At 45.2% G+C, this 18062-nt stretch overlaps 1 protein-coding gene across 2 annotated transcripts in view; it reads right to left on the reverse strand.

Annotated features, from left to right (window-relative positions):
- SLC10A7 (solute carrier family 10 member 7) overlaps positions 1-18062 on the reverse strand; it is a 147731-nt gene that overhangs the window by 43126 nt on the left and 86543 nt on the right. For both annotated transcript variants that reach the window (XM_054172687.1, XM_054172685.1), the window contains exon 6: positions 7182-7217. In XM_054172687.1, the coding sequence (XP_054028662.1) occupies positions 7182-7217 (36 nt within the window). The remainder of the gene's footprint in view (positions 1-7181; positions 7218-18062) is intronic.

The following is an 18062-nucleotide window of genomic DNA, read 5'->3' on the forward strand; positions in this document are numbered from 1 at the left end:
GAAACATTTCAGTTATTACAGCCTTCTACCTAGAGAGCTTTACAGTATCATAGTAGTATCATAGTATCAGTCAGGGTTGGAAGGGACCACAAGGATCATCTAGTTCCAACCCCCCTGCCATGGGCAGGGACACCCCACACTAGATCAGGCTGGCCAGAGCCTCATCCAGGCTGGGCTTAAACACCTCCAGGGACGGGGCCCCAACCACGTCCCTGGACAACCTATTCCAGGGCTTCACCACTCTCATGGGGAAGAACTTCCTCCTCATGTCCAGCCTGAATCTCCCCACCTCCACCTTCATTCCATTCCCCCTAGTCCTATCACTACCTGAGATCCTGAGAAGTCCCTCCCCAGCCTTCTTGTAGGCCCCCTTCAGATACTGGAAGGCCACAAGAAGGTCTCCTGGGAGCCTTCTCTTCTCCAGACTGAACAGCCCCAACTCCTTCAATCTGTCCTCATAGGAGAGGTGCTCCAGCCCTCTGCTCATCCTTGAGGCCCTTCTCTGGACACGTTCCAGCACATCCATATCCCTCTTGTAATAGGGGCTCCAGAACTGGATGCAGTACTCCAGGTGGGGTCTCACCAGAGCTGAGTAGAGGGGGAGAATCCCCTCCCTTGCCCTGCTGGCCACACTTCTCTTGCTGCAGCCCAGGATCTGATTGGCTTTCCAGGCTGCAAGTGCACACTGAGAGCTCATGTTGAGCTCCTCGTCCACCAGCACCCCCAAGTCTCTTTCCTCAGGGCTGTGTGTGCTTGGAAGAGGGAAGGCTTCTGTTATTCTCTGACTGCTATTTGTATCCAATTTATATAACAAAGCCATAAAGGGTGTATTTGCAAAAGGAACAGAATGATTAAGCAAATATTTCACAGCAGTCATTAAAAAGCTCTGTGTTAATTGTAAAGGCTTTGGATTAGATCAGAGAGTTTTGTCTTCCCAACGATTAGATAGAGAAAGGAAACAGTGAGGTAAATAACCAGGTAGCAATAATGATGCACTTTAAATCTTCCACGTGGCTGAGTTGATCTGCTACCAGCTAATGCACTGTGCTGCCTCCCCTCCCTCCCACCCCTCTGCTGTAATCAGCCTTTTGTCACATACTAGCGAAATCCATTAGCTGCAACTTCCTTATTAACTTCCCAGGCTTTCCAGCTACTACAATATTTGCATATTTAACGATTCATTTGACTGGTATCAACTCTCATTTGCCAAGTGCTTGAAAGGAAAGCCAAAGCACAGTGTGTGGAAATCCTATTAAAAAAAAAAAGTAGAGACAGCTCCTTTTTATTAAAAGCTTTATCTGAAACACACGGAGCTGGAAAAGACTTAGCACAACTCTGAGCAGCATCAACAACATTTAAAACAATGTTTTCATTTAAGAATTGTGAACACAGGGGAAAGCTTTTAACTGCAGGATTTTACTCAGCTACTTGTTCATTCATGCTCCTTAACATCTTCATTGATGATCTGGATGAGGGCATTGAGTCCATCAGCAGTAAATTTGCTGATGACACCAAGCTGGGGGCAGGAGTTGATCTGCTGGAGGGTAGAGAGGCTCTGCAGAGGGACCTGGACAGACTGGACAGATGGGCAGAGTCCAACGGCATGAGATTGAACACATCCAAGTGCCGGGTTCTGCACATTGGACACAGCAACCCCAGGCAGTGCTACAGGCTGGGGTCAGAGTGGCTGAGAGCAGCCAGGCAGAGGGACCTGGGGGCACTGGTCAATGGTAGGCTGAACGTGAGCCTACAGTGTGCCCAGGCAGCTAAGAGGGCCAATGGCATCCTGGCCTGCATCAGGAACAGTGTGGCCAGCAGGCGCAGGGAGGTCATTCTGCCCCTGTACACTGCACTGGTTAGGCCACACCTTGAGTCCTGTGTCCAGTTCTGGGCTCCTCAGTTTAGGAAGGCTGACAACTTGCTGGAGCGTGTCCAGAGAAGGGCAACAAAGTTGGTGAGGGGTTTGGAATACAGCCCTGTGAGGAGAGACTGAGGGAGCTGGGGTTGCTTAGCCTGGAGAAGAGGAAACTCAGGGGTGACCTTATTGCTCTCTACAACTACCTTAAGGGAGTTCTGTAGACAGGCAGAGGTTGGTCTCTTCTCCCAGGTAATCAGCACCAGAACAAGAGGACACAGTCTCAGGCTGCACCAGGGGAGTTTTAGGCTGGACATTAAGAAGTTGTTTTACACAGAGAGAGTGATTGCCCATTGGAATGGGCTGCCTGGGGAGGTGGTGGAGTCACCATCATTGGAGGTGTTCAGGAGGAGACTTGATGGTGTGCTTGGTGCCATGGTTTAGTTGATTAGGTGGGTTGGATTAGTTGATAGGTTGGACACGATGATCTTGAAGGTCTCTTCCAACCTGGTCTATTCTATTCTATTCTTTTTCACCAGCCCTTTTACTTCACTCGCACAGAACTTCCTTCACTTGTCTGCTGCTACCTTCTTTCAGCAGTGCATCACACCTCCACAATGCCATCATAAACATACATACTAGAAGATTCAGGCATTTGAGAGACTACCAGCAAAGGAGCAAGCTGATAAAGCCTTGGGAAGATTCTGACACAGTAATCTTGTTTGGTAAAAGAGCAAACATGGGAGCAAGGTGTGACAGTGACATGGAGGGGTTTGCCAAGTGTATTTTTCAACACACACATGAATTTTGCATTGGCTCTTTAACATTCCACACCTCCAGACCCTTTACCAGCTTTGCTGCCCTTCTCTGAACATAGCTCAACACCTCAATGTCTTTCCTGTAGCAAGGGGCCCAAAACTGTACCCAGAATTCAAGTTGTGGCCACACCATTGCTGAGTATAGGGGCACAATCACTTCTTTTCTCCTGCTGGCCTCTCCAGACTGTTCACCAGCTTTGCTTTCCTTCTCTGGACCAGCTGCAGCACCTTAATGTCTTTCCTGTAGTGAGGGGCCCAAAACTGAACCCAGCACTCAAGGTGCAGCCTCACCAGTGCTGAGAACAAGGGCACGATCATTTCCTTACTCCTGCTGGCCACCTCATTTCTGATCCAGGCCAAGATGCTATTGGCCTTCTTGGCCACCTCAGCACACTGCTGGCTCATGTTCAAATGTCAGCCAACACTCCCAGGTACTTTCCTGCCAGGCACCTTTCCAGCTCCTCTGCCCCAAGCCACAGCACAGCATGGGTTTGGTGCAACCCAAGGTAGAATGTTCATGAGATTCCTCCGAGGTGAAGGAAGCTATTCTTTAAAGCCTAGCTAGCTGTCCTCACAAGGATACAATCTTGCAATTATGTGCACAGTATTTAAGGTTCATTAAATCAATCAGAACCTCTTAGAATGTTTTTTTTGTGTGTGTGTGTTTGGAGTTTCTTTGATTGTTGGTGGTTTTGGTTTTTTTCAGTAAGCTTTATACCAAAAGTTTTATAATTCACATACACTTCTCAGAAATGTAATTGACAATCTTATGCTCAACACTATTCATTTAAGATGATAAATTATTTGCATTAAATGCATTATTTATCATAGCTTCAATCTGCCTTCATCAATGTTGTTTAGACCATTTATATTTACATTAGTAGGCAATTACGAACAGAAAAGGCAGCTCAGAACGTTATATCTGGGTCGGGGCAATCCCAACCACTGATACAGGCTGGGCAGGGACTGGCTTGAGAGGAGCCCTGAAGAAAAGGACTTGGGGGTGCTGGTGGATGACAAGCTCAACATGAGCCAATAGTGTGCACTGGCAGCCCAGAAAGCCAATCAGATCCTGGGCTGCATCAAGAGAAGCATAGCCAGCAAGTTGAGGGAGGCGATTCTCCCCCTCTACTCCATTCTGCTGAGACCCCACCTGGAGTACTGCATCTAGTTCTGGAGCCCCTAATACAGGAAGGATCTGGATGTTCTGGAAGGTGTCTAGAGAAGGGCCACAAGGATGATCAGAGGGCTGGAGCACCTCTCCTATGAGGACAGACAGAGTTGGGGCTGTTCAGTCTGGAGAAGAGAAGGCTCCCAGGAGACCTTCTTGTGGCCTTCCAGTATTTGAAGTGGGCTACAAGAAAGCTGGGGAGGGACTCTTTAGGATGTCAGGGAGTGATAAGACTGGGGGAAATGGAGCAAAACTAGAAATGGGGAGATTCAGATTGGATGTTAGGAAGAAGTTCTTCCCCATGAGGGTGGTGAGACACTAGACTAATGAATGGTCCAGCAAAGATAGCCAGGAAATGACTAGTCAGTGTTTCTTGCTCCACAGAAACCACACAGTACCACATGAAATGATCAAGCAGCAGGTTGTAAACAAGCAAACTGTGTGCTTGAATCTACTACTTGCTGTGCAGATCAGATTTATCAAGGAAATGCAGTGAAAATTAGAGAAGTTCATGAGGAAAAAAAAAGTTTCAGCAGACCAAAACACAGACTGCCAGGGAACTGAAACAGTGCATTAAGGTGTGCAGGATGAGTTCACTATCCTAAATATCCACCACTGGATAAACTGAACCTTCAGACAAGGTGGATCTTAGCAAGATGTGCTGCCAGGCTGCAGGGCAGCTGCTCTTCATGTGCCAAGTCCTCAGCAAAGATCTCAAAGAGGTTTAAATATTTACATACCCCAAGAGAAGTCCTCAGGATTTTTGGGCTTTGTCACAAAAAATTGCAGCTTTTGTTACCAGGCCCCTCCCCGCCCCCCCATGCCCAGGCTAGTTTGTTTATCACTCTAATTGAAAATAATTCATGTGTGCATTTTCCTCAACAATCCTTGTGCATTTTACACACTTCTCACACAAGTGTCTCCAGGGCTAGTAGGAAGAGCACAGGCATATGCTTTGCCTTCCTGTTCTAGCGCACTGTCACCACCTCTTCTTGGAAGGAGGAGTGAAAGCTGCAGTTCATGGGACAGAACTACTTGTAATCTGTCCATCAAGTCACCAAAGGATAGAACTTTATCATTTGAAAAAGAATGCAGATAATTCCTACAGAATTTCCACAGAAAATCTCTTTTGGCTATGCAGAGCTCCCAAACTCACTGAGATAGAATCACAGCATTGTTAAGGTTGGAAGGGACCTCAAGGATCATCTAGTTCCAACCCCCTGCCATGGGCAGGGACACCTCACACTACATCAGGCTGCTCAGAGCCACATCCAGACTGGCCTTAAAAACCCTCCAGGGATGAGGCTTCAACCACCTCCCAGAGCAACCTGTTCCAGTGTCTCACCACCCTCATGGGGAAGAATGTCTTCCTAACATCCAATCTCAATCTACCCATTTCTAGTTTTGTTCCATTTTTCTTCCAGACACAGCAGAGTGAAAGCTGCCAGTGTGCCAAGTCAAAAGCTAAAGTCTCAATCAATTTGAAATAAAGGTGCAGGTCTGTGGAAGAAACACATTCTATACAGGAGGGAAGAGCACATGAAAAGCACTGAGGCAAACCACTTGGAATCAACATATTCAGTGCAAGAGTAACAAAACTCTCTCTTTTCTTACACCAGCTCTCTTTCTCAACTTACAGTCTCTGGTTCCAGCTATACCAAGAAAACTTTGCTACTGTGTACTGGTATGTGCCTTGGTTTAGTAGTCATGAGGTCTTGGGTGACAGGTTGGACTTGATGATCTTTGAGGTCTTTTTCAACCTTATTGATTCTATGATATGGTCCACACAATTGTTGTGTAAAGTAGCTACATCAGATGAAGTACAGTTTGTTATAAGAAAATTAGAATCTTCCCACACAGCTTTGCTGAAGCAGTAGCTGTTAATGTTACAGCCACTCTCACAGTACTATTTATCCCAGTTTGGTATACACTGCTATATTTGCACACAGTACATATGCTGTTTAAACATCTCCACGATAAACAGCCTGCCACTTACAAACAGTTCCAGACTAACTTCACACTTGCCCCCCTTTCCAGGGTGCTGGCTTACATACAATGCAATTAGTAAGAAAAACATAACAGATAATGTAAACCTCTTCTGAAAGATGTGAAGTGCTTCAGCCTACTCCTCCCCTCTTCAAAAAGCCACAGTGCTCAGGAACTTGCACCATATCCATACCACAAAATCCTCAAGCACCCAGACTTCCTCAGTGACAAGGGACTTAACATTATCCAGGTGTTAAAGTCTCTTCATTGTATGCTGACTGATATCCACAACTTTATAAAACATGAAGATAAAACTTTGTCTTCTCCCTTTTCCTCTACCATGAATTGTAAGGAACCATGGTCCTGACTGAAGACTACTGATAAAGAACTCTTGAACTAACAGGAATAAAGTTGCACCACATTTAGTGGCACATAGGGGCTCTGGTAATTTGTCTTGCTGCAGCTCCTATCTGACTGACTTCTACCACAAAAGTACCCGTGGGCTTCACTGCCCAGGGCTTTCCCAACTGGCCTGTCATCCATTTTGGATCAGTATGATCTTTTCCAGCTCCTGCATGGGAAAGCTCTCCAAGGGATCTCCTAATTGAGTTCACCTTACTTGGCAAGTGTTTGAATTTTACTCAGCCTGACTAATAGCATATTGTCTGGTAATTCTGCAAGAACCCTGGGTTTTCATAGAATCAATAAGGTTGGAAAAGACCTCAAAGATCATCAAGTCCAACCTGTCACCACAGACCTCATGACTACTAAACCATGGCACCAAGTGCCACGTCCAATCCCCTCCTGAACACCTCCAGGGATGGGGACTCCACCACCTCCCTGGGCAGCACATTCCAATGGCTAACAATTCTCTCTGGGAAGAACTTTCTCCTCACCTCCAGCCTAAACTTCCCCTGGCACAGCTTGAGACTGTGTCCTCTTGTTCTGATGCTGGTTGCCTGCGAGAAGAGGCCAACCCCTCCTGGCTACAACCACCCTTCAGGTAGTTGTAGAAAGCAATAAGGTCTCCCCTGAGCCTCCTTTTCTCTAGGCTAAACAATCCCAGCTCCCTCAGCCTCTTCTTGTAGGGCTTGTGCTCGAGGCCTCTCCCCAGCCTCGCTGCCCTTCTCTGGCCAGGCAGTGCTTGCATTCACTGTAACACGCTTTGTGGAGCACCTTATTTAAATAACAAGGAAGATTTTTCTGGTCTGCATTTAAGCATTGTAAAAGCAGCCAAATTTCTATTATAAATAATATCACAGTACCATAAATAATATTGTAAATAATACTGTAAATATCTAAAGGTGCAAGATTACCCAGTAAAAAGATATCTTCACATCAAGATACTTACAAAAAGCAGCAGCAGAAGTGGAGTTATAACAATGCCCTGGAAGATATAAATTACAAAGGAGTCTGTTAGTCAGGGAAGCAGAATATTCATTAGCTCCTTATACCTTAGTGCATAGAAATACACAAACATCATTCAGCAAGGAATCATACAAACACAGAAAGCACTGACTTGGAAAGGACCTCTAGAGGTCATCTAGTCCAACCCCCCTGCAGTAAGCAGGGACATGCCCAATGAGATCATAGAAATTAAATAACAACAAGTTCATCTTTGCTCTTTACTGTGTCCATTAGTTAATAGCTAAATGCTGATCATTTAGTAAACCATACTCGCCACAAAGCATCTAACTCAAACTTTCCACATTTGGCACTCAAGTCCCTCTATATTCTAAAAGATCTGATAGACAAAAACACAGATTATCCATTTAAAAAAACACACACTCCAGCTCTCCTCTCACTGTGCTGCATCTTAACTTGGCTCCTTAGGGGGAGACTTGTGATCAAGTCCCACGCTACCCAGTCCCAGGTCCTCTTCTGAGCAGACGCTGCCTCAACCGTGATGAATTGGGTGTCGTGGCTGTGTAATGTAAACTGATATTCCCCACGGAAAGGACCAGAGATCTCAAAACTCATTTCACTTGATTAGCCTTCATGTCTTGCTGGTAGAAGGCAAGCCTTTCATCTAATTTAATCACACAGGACCACCTCAGCTTTCCACGTCCCCCAGGCGGACGCAAGCAAAAAGATTTGTTGTCTTCACTGACAAGGAACAGGTTTGAAGCTGACGACTGGACAAAACAGAGGGTTGTGAGTTTCACGAGAGCGAACCTGAAAATGAGTTGTTCAGGTTGGGAGTTAACATGACATGCATCAGTTTCATGGCTGCAAACAGCAATTCCCCATCATCCTTCCAGCTGACTTCAATATTTTATTACTGCTCAATAAAATGATTCTATCATTGAATGCATGCTAATTCACACTGCTTGCTCAGAATTTCTCTAAGCCAAGACGATACTTCATCCAGATGTGTCATTCAACTGTTCACAGATTGTTGTTTAAAGGACAAAAGTCCAAAACTTTCTCCCACCCACCTAAAATGATGCCTATTTGCTGTTCATTTGTAGCTCCAAGTGAAAAGAATCAAACAGAACAGAATAAACCAGGTTGGAAGAGACCTTCAAGATCATTGTGTCCAAGCTCTCATCCAACACCACATAATCAACTCAACCATGGCACCAAGCACCCCATCCAGTCTCCTCTTGAATACCTCCAATGATGGTGACTCCACCACCTCCCTAGGAAGCACATTCCAATGGGCAATCACTCTCTCTGTGTAGAGCTTCTTCCTAACCTCCAGCCTAAACCTCTCCTGGCACAGCTTGAGACTGTGTCCTCTTGTTCTGGTGCTGGCTGCCTGGGAGAAGAGACCAGCCCCCACTGGGCTACAACCTCCCTTCCGGAAGTTGTAGAGAGCAATAAAGTCTCCCCTGAGCCTCCTCTTCTCCAGGCTAAGCAACCCCAGCTCCCTCAGTCTCTCCTCACAGGGCTGTGCTCCAAACCCCTCACCAACTTTGTTGTCCTTCTCTGGACAGCTTCCAGCAAGTCAACATCCTTCCTAAACTGAGGGGCCCAGAACTGGAGACAGGACTCAAGGTGTGGCCTAACCAGTGCAGTGTACAGGGGCAGAATGACCTCCCTGCTCCTGCTGGCCACACTATTCCTGATGCAGGCCAGGATGCCATTGGCCCTCTTGGCTGCCTGGGCACACTGTAGGCTCATGTTCAGCCTACCATTGACCAGTACCTCCAGGTACTAGTTCTGCCTGGCTGCTCTCAGCCACTCTGACCCCAGCCTGTAGCACTGCCTGGGGTTGCTGTGGCCAATGTGCAGAACCTGGCACTTGGATGTGTTCAATCTCATACCGTTGGATTCTGCCCATCTGTCCAGCCTGTCCAGGTCCCTCTGCAGAGCCTCTCTACCCTCCAGCAGATCAACTCCTGCCCCCAGCTTGGTGTTGTCTGCAAATTTACTGCTGATGGACTCAATGCCCCCATCCAGATCATCAATGAAGATGTTAAAGAGCACAAAACACAAATTAAAAAAGCAGTTGTCCCCTGCTTTTCATTTAACCTTGAGTAACACAGCTTTACTTCAGTCTTTTGGAACCTAATAGACAGAAAAACCTTACAGGACCAGTTTTGCATTTGCTTTCTGGGTCCACAAGAATTGGGCAGCCCATTAGGCACAGAGAGCTCCTATTGCACTCTTCAACCAAAAAGCAACATGACACAAACGATAGCAGATGAGCAGGACTGAGAAGGCACCAGTTAAGGCTGTGCAACTTGAAGGCTCTGCAGAATTTCAAAACATATTTTAAAATAAATAATATATGCCACGTTTGACTGCCCCACAGCCCAGCTATCCATAATCATTTATCTTTTTGCAAATGCCACAGCTGAGATAGATCATAAAAGACTTGGGGGAAAAAAAAAAGTAGAAGCAGTAAGAATTGCTTCAGGGAGTCACTCACTGTTTACAGGGAGGGCTAGACCGAAACGCAGATAACACTGATGAAGAAATACAGGGCTTTGAGTATACCAGCTGCAGAGGAAGGAAGAGAATCACAGCATCATTTAGGTATGAAAAGACCCTTAAGATCAAGTCCATCCATACTGCTAAACATAAGGATTTTTAGAAGCCTCCATATGAAATCTCCGGAAATTGCTCCATGAAGCCACTCTGACTTATTCAAGGAATGATATTTGATTATCCCTGAGAAGGTAAACCAGGACAAACAAAGAAAAAGCTTTCAAACAATCTGCTTAGAAATGACTGCTAAAATCTCCTGCCTGTGAGAGGTTAGTTGAAACCAAAAAGCAACTGTTAAACCACACTACCACAGTATCACCAAGGTTGGAAGAGACCTCAAAGATCATCGAGTCCAACCTGTCACCACAGACCTCATGACTAAACCATGGCACCAAGTGCCACGTCCAATCCCCTCCTGAACACCTCCAGGGATGGAGACTCCACCACCTCCCTGGGCAGCACATTCCAATGGCTAACAACTCCCTCGGTGAAGAACTTTCTCCTCACCTCCAGCCTAAGCTTCCCCTGGCACAGCTAGAGACTGTGTCCTCTTGTCCTGGTGCTGGTTGCTAGAGAGAAGAGACCAACCCCTCCCTGGCTACAACCACCCTTCAGGTAGTTGTAGAGAGTAATGAGGTCTCCCCTGAGCCTCCAGGCTAAACAATCCCAGCTCCCTCAGCCTCTCCTCATAGGAGAGAGGCCTCATGCTCAAGGCCTCTCACCAGTCTTCTCTGGACACATTCAAGTGTCTCAATGTCCTTCTTAAACTGAGGGGCCCAGAAATGGACACAGTACTCAAGGTGTGGCCTAATCAATGCAGAGTACAGGGGCACAATGACTTCCCTTCTCCTGCTGGCCACGCTATGTGAGGTACACTTCTGTATCTTGCCATTTTAATTAAGTATTTGTATAAATCCACTTCTGTTATCAGAAAGAAAAAGTATTTCTCAGAGGTCAATAATGGCAGTCTTCTGAATGGCTCCCTAGTATCTCTGGGCTGCAAACACACACTTTACAACCTGGAAACCTTTCAGAGCTCTCTAAATAGAAAAAAAATAAAAATCCTATAAAGAACAGAAGTTGAGGATGGGAGGAAACACCAAGAGCTGAAACAACACTTGCACACAGCAGCGTATATGATGCTTAGAACAGACCTGTGTAATGTAGATGCAACACAGTCCCTTCATCAGGATGACCAAACTCCAGCTGTTATCAACTACCACTACGAAGAGGCAAGGCAGATCCCTTCTTTCCCTTTCCTCACTGCCAACTACGCTGCACAGCTCAAGTATTACCAAGTACCTGAGTACTCCCCAAGCATTCTGTAGTTTTGGGATGGTGGAACACCACTGCAGCAAGGCTGCACCTTCAGACCTTTCCCTGAGCGAAGAGGAGCGTGGGTGGAGTTGGAGAAGATAGACCAAAAGCACTCTGTACTCCAAGTGAGCATTAAGGGTAGGGAGGAAGGAGCACACTGCCAGCTGGTGAGTACAGCCAGCTCTTCTCTAAATCAGATGGAACTCATTGATTCAGCACCATTGGACATTTCTTATGTGCTTCAGTACACCTCACAGTGCTTTCACACATCAACAAAAGTAAAATAAAAACCAAAACCCAAATCACAAACAAACAAAAAAAAAAAAACCACAAACCAACCTTCCCTTTTATCTTGTTGATAAATAAAGATGGTGTCCTTCATCACAGTGAGGAGGAAGTTCTTCACCATGAGAGTGGTGAAGCCCTGGAATGGGTTGTCCAGGGAGGTGGTTGAGGCCCTGTCCTTGGAGGTGTTTAAGCCCAGGCTGGATGAGGCTCTGGGCAGCCTGATCTAGTGTGGGGTGTCCCTGCCCATGGCAGGGGGGTTGAAACTAGATGATCCTTGTGGTCCCTTCCAACCCTGACTGATACTATGATACTATGATCTTTAGAACAGGATCTGTGGCTTGGTACATACTTGCTTCAAAAGCTTGGTGATATTAATTAGCAGGGCAACAGCCACTGCTAATTCAAAGTATGTCACAAAGAGAAACATTCCCTCTGTGACAGTGACTCTGCTTCATAATTCTGTAAGCAAAGAGGAAGAGAATCCTGCTACACAACATAAATAGATTCCTGAGTGAGCTTGGTGAAAAATCTAGCATCCAAAAGGTCAATTCTAGCAATCCTCTACAAAATTTTGCTATTAAACCTGGTGATCTTAATAATCAAAAGCAAGTTTCCTGCTGCCTCACCACAGAAAGGATTTAGGAGACTGAATCTTCCCATTTACAACACACCCCCAATTCCCTGGGAAGCCAGACAATTACCTGACAGGACAGACAAGTTCATATTAAAAAATAGATGCTGCTGCTGAATCAGAGTAATCTGATGTTAATGTTTTATTTTGATATGGAGCACTGCTTTGAAAAGCCACAGGGATTACATGAAAACCAAAGGGTTATTTTCAGTCAGTGGAGCTGTGGTGACTGTGGTGGTTTATACAGGGGCAAGCAAGGCAAGATTTGTCAGAGAAAGGAACCTTTTTCAATTGCATCAGCTGGTCTAGTGACAAACACCAAACAATTTGTGATGGCACTTAAAGCCATTCTATGTTACCTGGAAACACTGCTGTGCTTTTCTGTGCAAAAGCCTTTCTATTCAGGTTTCTGTTCCATGTCTGAAAAAGGATTTACATGACTATGGTTTATTTAACAAAAGGCATTTCCTTCCCCTGCACCCACGGCCTCGCTTCAATCCATCACTCAAAAACTGCTCCTCAATATCAAAGTATCACTAAGGTTGGGAGAGACCTTAAAGATCATCGAGTCCAACCTGAATATGCTCATAAGCATTCTGTGATGCACCTCAACTCATACCCACTAATCTATAAAGCACACCGAGTATGAAGCCCAAGGACAAAAAATACAGAGGACAACTTAGGTGCTGAAGGCAAAATCAAAATTTGATTCACTTGAAATAAAGAAAAGGCGGAAGAAGAGCACTACTCTTCCCAGTCCAGCTCATGCACAGAGCTGGAGGCTTCACAATGACAGTGTGGCTACTTTCTAAGACTATGACAGGCTGAACAGCACAAAAGAAGCCAAAAATGAATATAAAGACTACTGTTTCTAAGTCCATTGGACACTAACACCATCAGAGAGGAAAAGGTAACTAAATTTGACCAGGCTTTTCCCTGCCTTGCTTTCCACGCAAGTGCTGTCAAATAGTGTATGGAGATAAACAGATTGTAGATTAGCACTTCCAGCAGAAGCTGAGCATCTGCCCTTGAGAATGCAAGGTCATTACACAATTTTAGCATCTTCAAAGATCGGGTGGAGTGTTAAGCTTTCCAACTGCTGCCCACAATGGAGTCGAAGTTGTAAAGTGACTGCCCTTTGCTATCAGCAGAAAAACTTTCAAGAAATCCATTTACACCTCTGATGTGAAAGACTGACTGAATATATTTCAATGATTTTAGTGGAAAGGGAAGGAAAAAAAAAAAACACCCAAACAACTCAGCCTGACCTAAGCCACTGATACAGCACAGGAGTCTGGAGAGTCAGATGCCTGTAAACATGTTTCTTTTTACAGTAAAGATCATGAAACAGGTCTTGATCAGGAGAGTTTAAATACAGGTTTGTGTCTGCAAGCATGTGCATAAATATACTTTAACAGCAAGGACTTCCTTGGAGATCCATTTAATTGCAATGTGCCTTGTATAGATAAAGATGTCCAGAGGTTTTCTACAGGCTACATCCAGCACAGCATTGCTGAAGAGCAGATATTAAAAGGTGTTCATTCTCCAAAGTGTGGATAATCAATACATGTAACTGGCTGCCAGATCAGACAGCAAAAGGAAGTAACAATGGATTTGAAGCTCTGATGGCAAATCATTAAGAAAGAAATTATGCAAATAGTAAGAGGAAGGTGGGCACAGATCCAGAGGGACACATGGTAGGAGAGGGGCAAGAATTATTGTAATGAGGCATGAAATACATGTGAACTTTCCTTCCTTTCCTTTACCCACAGATCTCCCATGCAATTTTTCTTCATTCTTACAGGTCACCAGTATGACATGCAGGTGGCAATTATGAGTGGAAGAAACCTTAACCAAAGTCACATCAGATTTGTCTTAAGTAGTGGTGCTACAACTAAAACAACAACAAAAAAAGGGGTGGGGGTGTAGTCCAGGTTCTGAGCAAATGTGTATTTTCTGAAACCAGTTATCTAGAATAGAATAAACCAGGTTGGAAGAGACCTTCAAGATCATTGTGTCCAACCTATCACCCAACACTATCTAATTGACTAAACCATGGCACCAAGCTCCCCAACCAGTCTCTTCCTAAACACCCCCAGTGATGGCGACTCCACCACCTCCCCAGGCAGCCCATTCCAATGGGCAATCACTCTCACTATGAAGAATTTCTTCCTCACCTTCCAGCCTAAACCTCCCCTGGTGCAGCTTGAGACTGTGTCCTCTTGTTCTGGTGCTGGTTGCCTGGGAGAAGAGACCAGCCCCCACTGGGCTACAACCTCCCTTCAGGTAGCTGTAGACAGCAATAAGGTCTCCCCTGAGCCTCCTCCTCTCCAGGCTAAGCAGCCCCAGCTCACAGGGCTTGTGCTCCAACCCCCTCTCCAGCCTTCCTGCCCTTCTCTGGATACGTTCCAGCAACTCAACATCTTCCCTAAACTGAGGGGCCCAGAACTGGACACTTGTGCTTAAAGCTACAGATGTTCTTGAATGCTTCATCAGAGCATGATGCAAAAGAGACAAAACTGTAAGCACCTTTATATGATATAAATTGAATAAAAAGTAGTAAAAAGTTAACTGGGTACCATTTCCATTACCATTGATAGGGAAAAGTTTAAACAAAAAAGGCTACAAACTCTTGAGTAATTTCATCAGAAGACAAGCATGAGTGGAAACTGAAATTCAGCCTTCACCTGTGTGCAGCAATACTTCTCACAGGGTTTTATTTTGAGTCATTGGCACTTTTTGGAAAACAAAGAGCAACCAAACCCCCAGCCTGCACTCCTTCCCCCCCCAAAAAAACCATTATCTGCAGTTGTTCTGATTCCAGCACGAGAGACTTCACTGCAAGACATTTCTTACTCTTCTTACCTCCAATGTCTTCTGTTTCATTGCTTTTGTGCTTGAGTGTTTAGAATTGTGGGGGTTTTGCTTTGGTTTTGACAAATTTGCAGATGACTTCACCATGCTTTACATTTCAGAAAGAGAACCCTACCTCTGGAAAGTCTGTCAAGGTCTGAATCAGGGAGCTAGCACCAAAGGGCCCTACAAGAAAGCTGGGAAGGGACTTTTTAGGGTGTCAGGTAATAGACAGGACTGGGGGGGGGGTGGAAAAAAAAAAGTAGAAATGGGTAGATTCAGATTGGATGTTAGGAAGAAGTTCTTCACCATGAGGGTGGTGAGAGACTGGCACAGGTTGCCCAGGGAGGTGGTGGAAGCCTCATCCATGGAGGTTTTTAAGGCCGGGCTGGATGTGAGCAACCTGCTGTAGTGTGAGGTGTCCCTGCCCATGACAGGGAGGTTTGAACTAGATGATCCTTGAGGTCCCTTCCAACCCTAACAATTCTATCATTCTATAATATATGTAAACAAATGTTCTACAACAATCTAGAACTATCACAAAAGAAATAAAGCAAGCTCTCCTAAAGGGCAAAAAGTGTCTTCAAGAACATGATAGAGACTATACAGGCCAACCTCCCAATCTACAAGACTTCAACCTCCCCTTACCTTTCAGGCTGGTCACAGCTCCACAATTTCTGTGCACAATCTTGCTCATTGGTTGCTCAACCACATTATTCATCCTCTTGAATAAACTAAAGCACAGCCCCATGCCAAACTGCTTTGCAGTAATCTTAATTTGATGTATAAATGACTCCTACTGCTGAAAGAGCTCTCACATACCTGGCTAACCAGCCAAAATCCTTAGAAATCAGTTGCCTTCTTTGGAACTAAGCAGAACCTCTTGACAGACACGAGAACAAAATAAAACTCCCTCCACTGAATAGTCTTATTTGGTTCCAAATCAGAAGAGGGGAAAAAACCCACCACCACACACACAAAAGCCAAAAAAACCAAAAAAAAAACCCCAACATCAAACCACTAAAAGTCAGGTTGGGATTAGGCAAGTTCTTGTGAAACCATCAGTATATGCTGAATAAAGAGGGGACATAAAAGAAAAGGGCATTAAAAAAGGACATAAAAGGCTAACAAGGTTGCATAGCTAACTGTGAATTTTGCATATGTCAGTTTAGAATAGAATAGAATAAACCAGGTTGGAAGAGACTTTCAAGATCATCATGTCCAACCTATCCTCCAACACCACCTAATCAACTAAACCATGCAACCAAGCATCCTGTCAAGCCTCATCCTGAACACCCCCAGCGACGGCGACCTCAACACCTCCCCAGGCAGCCCATTCCAATGGGCAATCACTCTCTCTGTGTAAAACTTCCTCCTAACCTCCAGCCTAAACCTCCCCTGGTGCAGCCTGAGACTGTGTCCTCTTGTTCTGGTACTGGTTGCCTGGGAGAAGAGACCAACCTCTCCCTGACTACAACCCCCCTTCAAGTAGTTGTAGAGAGCAATAAGGTCACCCCTGAGTCTCCTTTTCTCTTTAGTTTTCAAGTACTAAACCATTTCAGCATGATGCTTTCTAGTCTGTAACTGAAATTATTTGGAAGACATTGCAGTGATTAGTATTTGGAGCAAGGGGCTGCAGAAGCCTACTTGCAGCCTTTTCAGTAAGGTTGAGGGGTCAGGTTCCAGTATGGGATTGAGAAATAATTCAAGAGTATGAAAAGAATGCTACAGAAAAGTAAAATTCCACAGAAGCCTCATTTGCCTGGCTTCCCAGCAGAGGGCATCTTCAACACACCAGAAATCATCTGACACAGCAACAGAACAGTTAAGAACACAACGGTAAGGGCCCTAAAGTTTTAAAGTAATTGTAAGGACTTGTTGGGGTTTCGCAGGTAATACTGGAATGATATCTGGAATGCTGCCCAAACACAACAAAAGCCTCAGAGCTGGGAATGAGCACTTTTCATCAGACATCCTGAAACCTCATCATCTACATTAGAGATATTTTAAGAAAAAATAAATGAAAATTCAGTTAGATGGGAACTGTCTGCCAGGGTGTGGAATATCCTACAATAGGTGGGGGGGCAGGCCTCTGCTGCTTCTGGTCATGCAACCTCCTGCTAGTGCAGCAGCTCCACAGTACTGTGTGTGACCAAAGGAGATTTTGGTGGACATTTGCTTATGTATCTGGGCTGGGATCAAGCCAGATTCCCCACTCAAACTTGTAACTCCTTCCTGTGTCTTTTTGTTGCCTGTCTCTCATGCAACACATCAAGTCTTGTTCACCTCTTCACTGCATCTCTCTGTTGTGCAACATGTCCAAGCCTTGTTAACATCTTCAGGGTGTTCAGTGATACTGCTGAGCCTATAGCTCCAATTGCTTCCCACTTCCATATGAGTTGCTTTTGCTGACGATCATTCCTGGCCTCAAGACCTTCTTCCTCCCTTTTAGCTCCCATCTCAACAAGAACCTTTTAAAACTTCCTCATACACACATTTTTCCTAGTTTCAGCTCAACAAACCATTGTCTGTCCATATGCTAATTTATTTCTCACATGGTATCAGCAGAGAACAAATCCCTGCAACTCTGTACATCAGCATGGGAAGTGAATCTATACACTCCCCTTAGGGGGAGAAAAGAATTCAATCATCCCCACTCATGAGAGATCCCTTTGTCTTTGCAAAAAACACTTCGGTACAATCTGGTCATTTGGGCTGTACATGCCTCCTCTTCTCCAGGCTAAGCAACCCCAGCTCCCTCAGCCTCTCCTCATAGGGCTGTGCTCTAGACCCCTCCCCAGCTTTGTTGCTCTCCTCTGGACATGTTCCAGCAACTCAACATCTTTCCTAAACTGAGGGGCCCAGAACTGGACACAGGACTCAAAGGTGTGGCCTAGCCAGTGCTGATAGAGGGGGAAAATGACCTCCCTGCTCCTGCTGGCCACACTGTTCCTTATCCAGGCCAGGATGCCATTGGCCTTCTTGGCCACCTGGGCACACAACTGGCTCATGTTCAGCCTACTAACTCTGTTTTCCTGCAGAAGAAACTCACAAAGGATCTAAATTTCTCCTGTATTTAGATCTATATCAAGTAATCAGCAAATTCTAATTTTAATTAGGAAGAAGACACTACCAGCAATACGTGCCAGCACCTCTGCTATCACAGAGCCAGCTGGCAATAGGAAAGGATGGCACACTAGGTGGTGC

Source organism: Dryobates pubescens, chromosome 24 (genome assembly GCF_014839835.1).
Source record: "Dryobates pubescens isolate bDryPub1 chromosome 24, bDryPub1.pri, whole genome shotgun sequence".
In the NCBI taxonomy this organism is placed as follows: Eukaryota; Metazoa; Chordata; class Aves; order Piciformes; family Picidae; genus Dryobates; species Dryobates pubescens.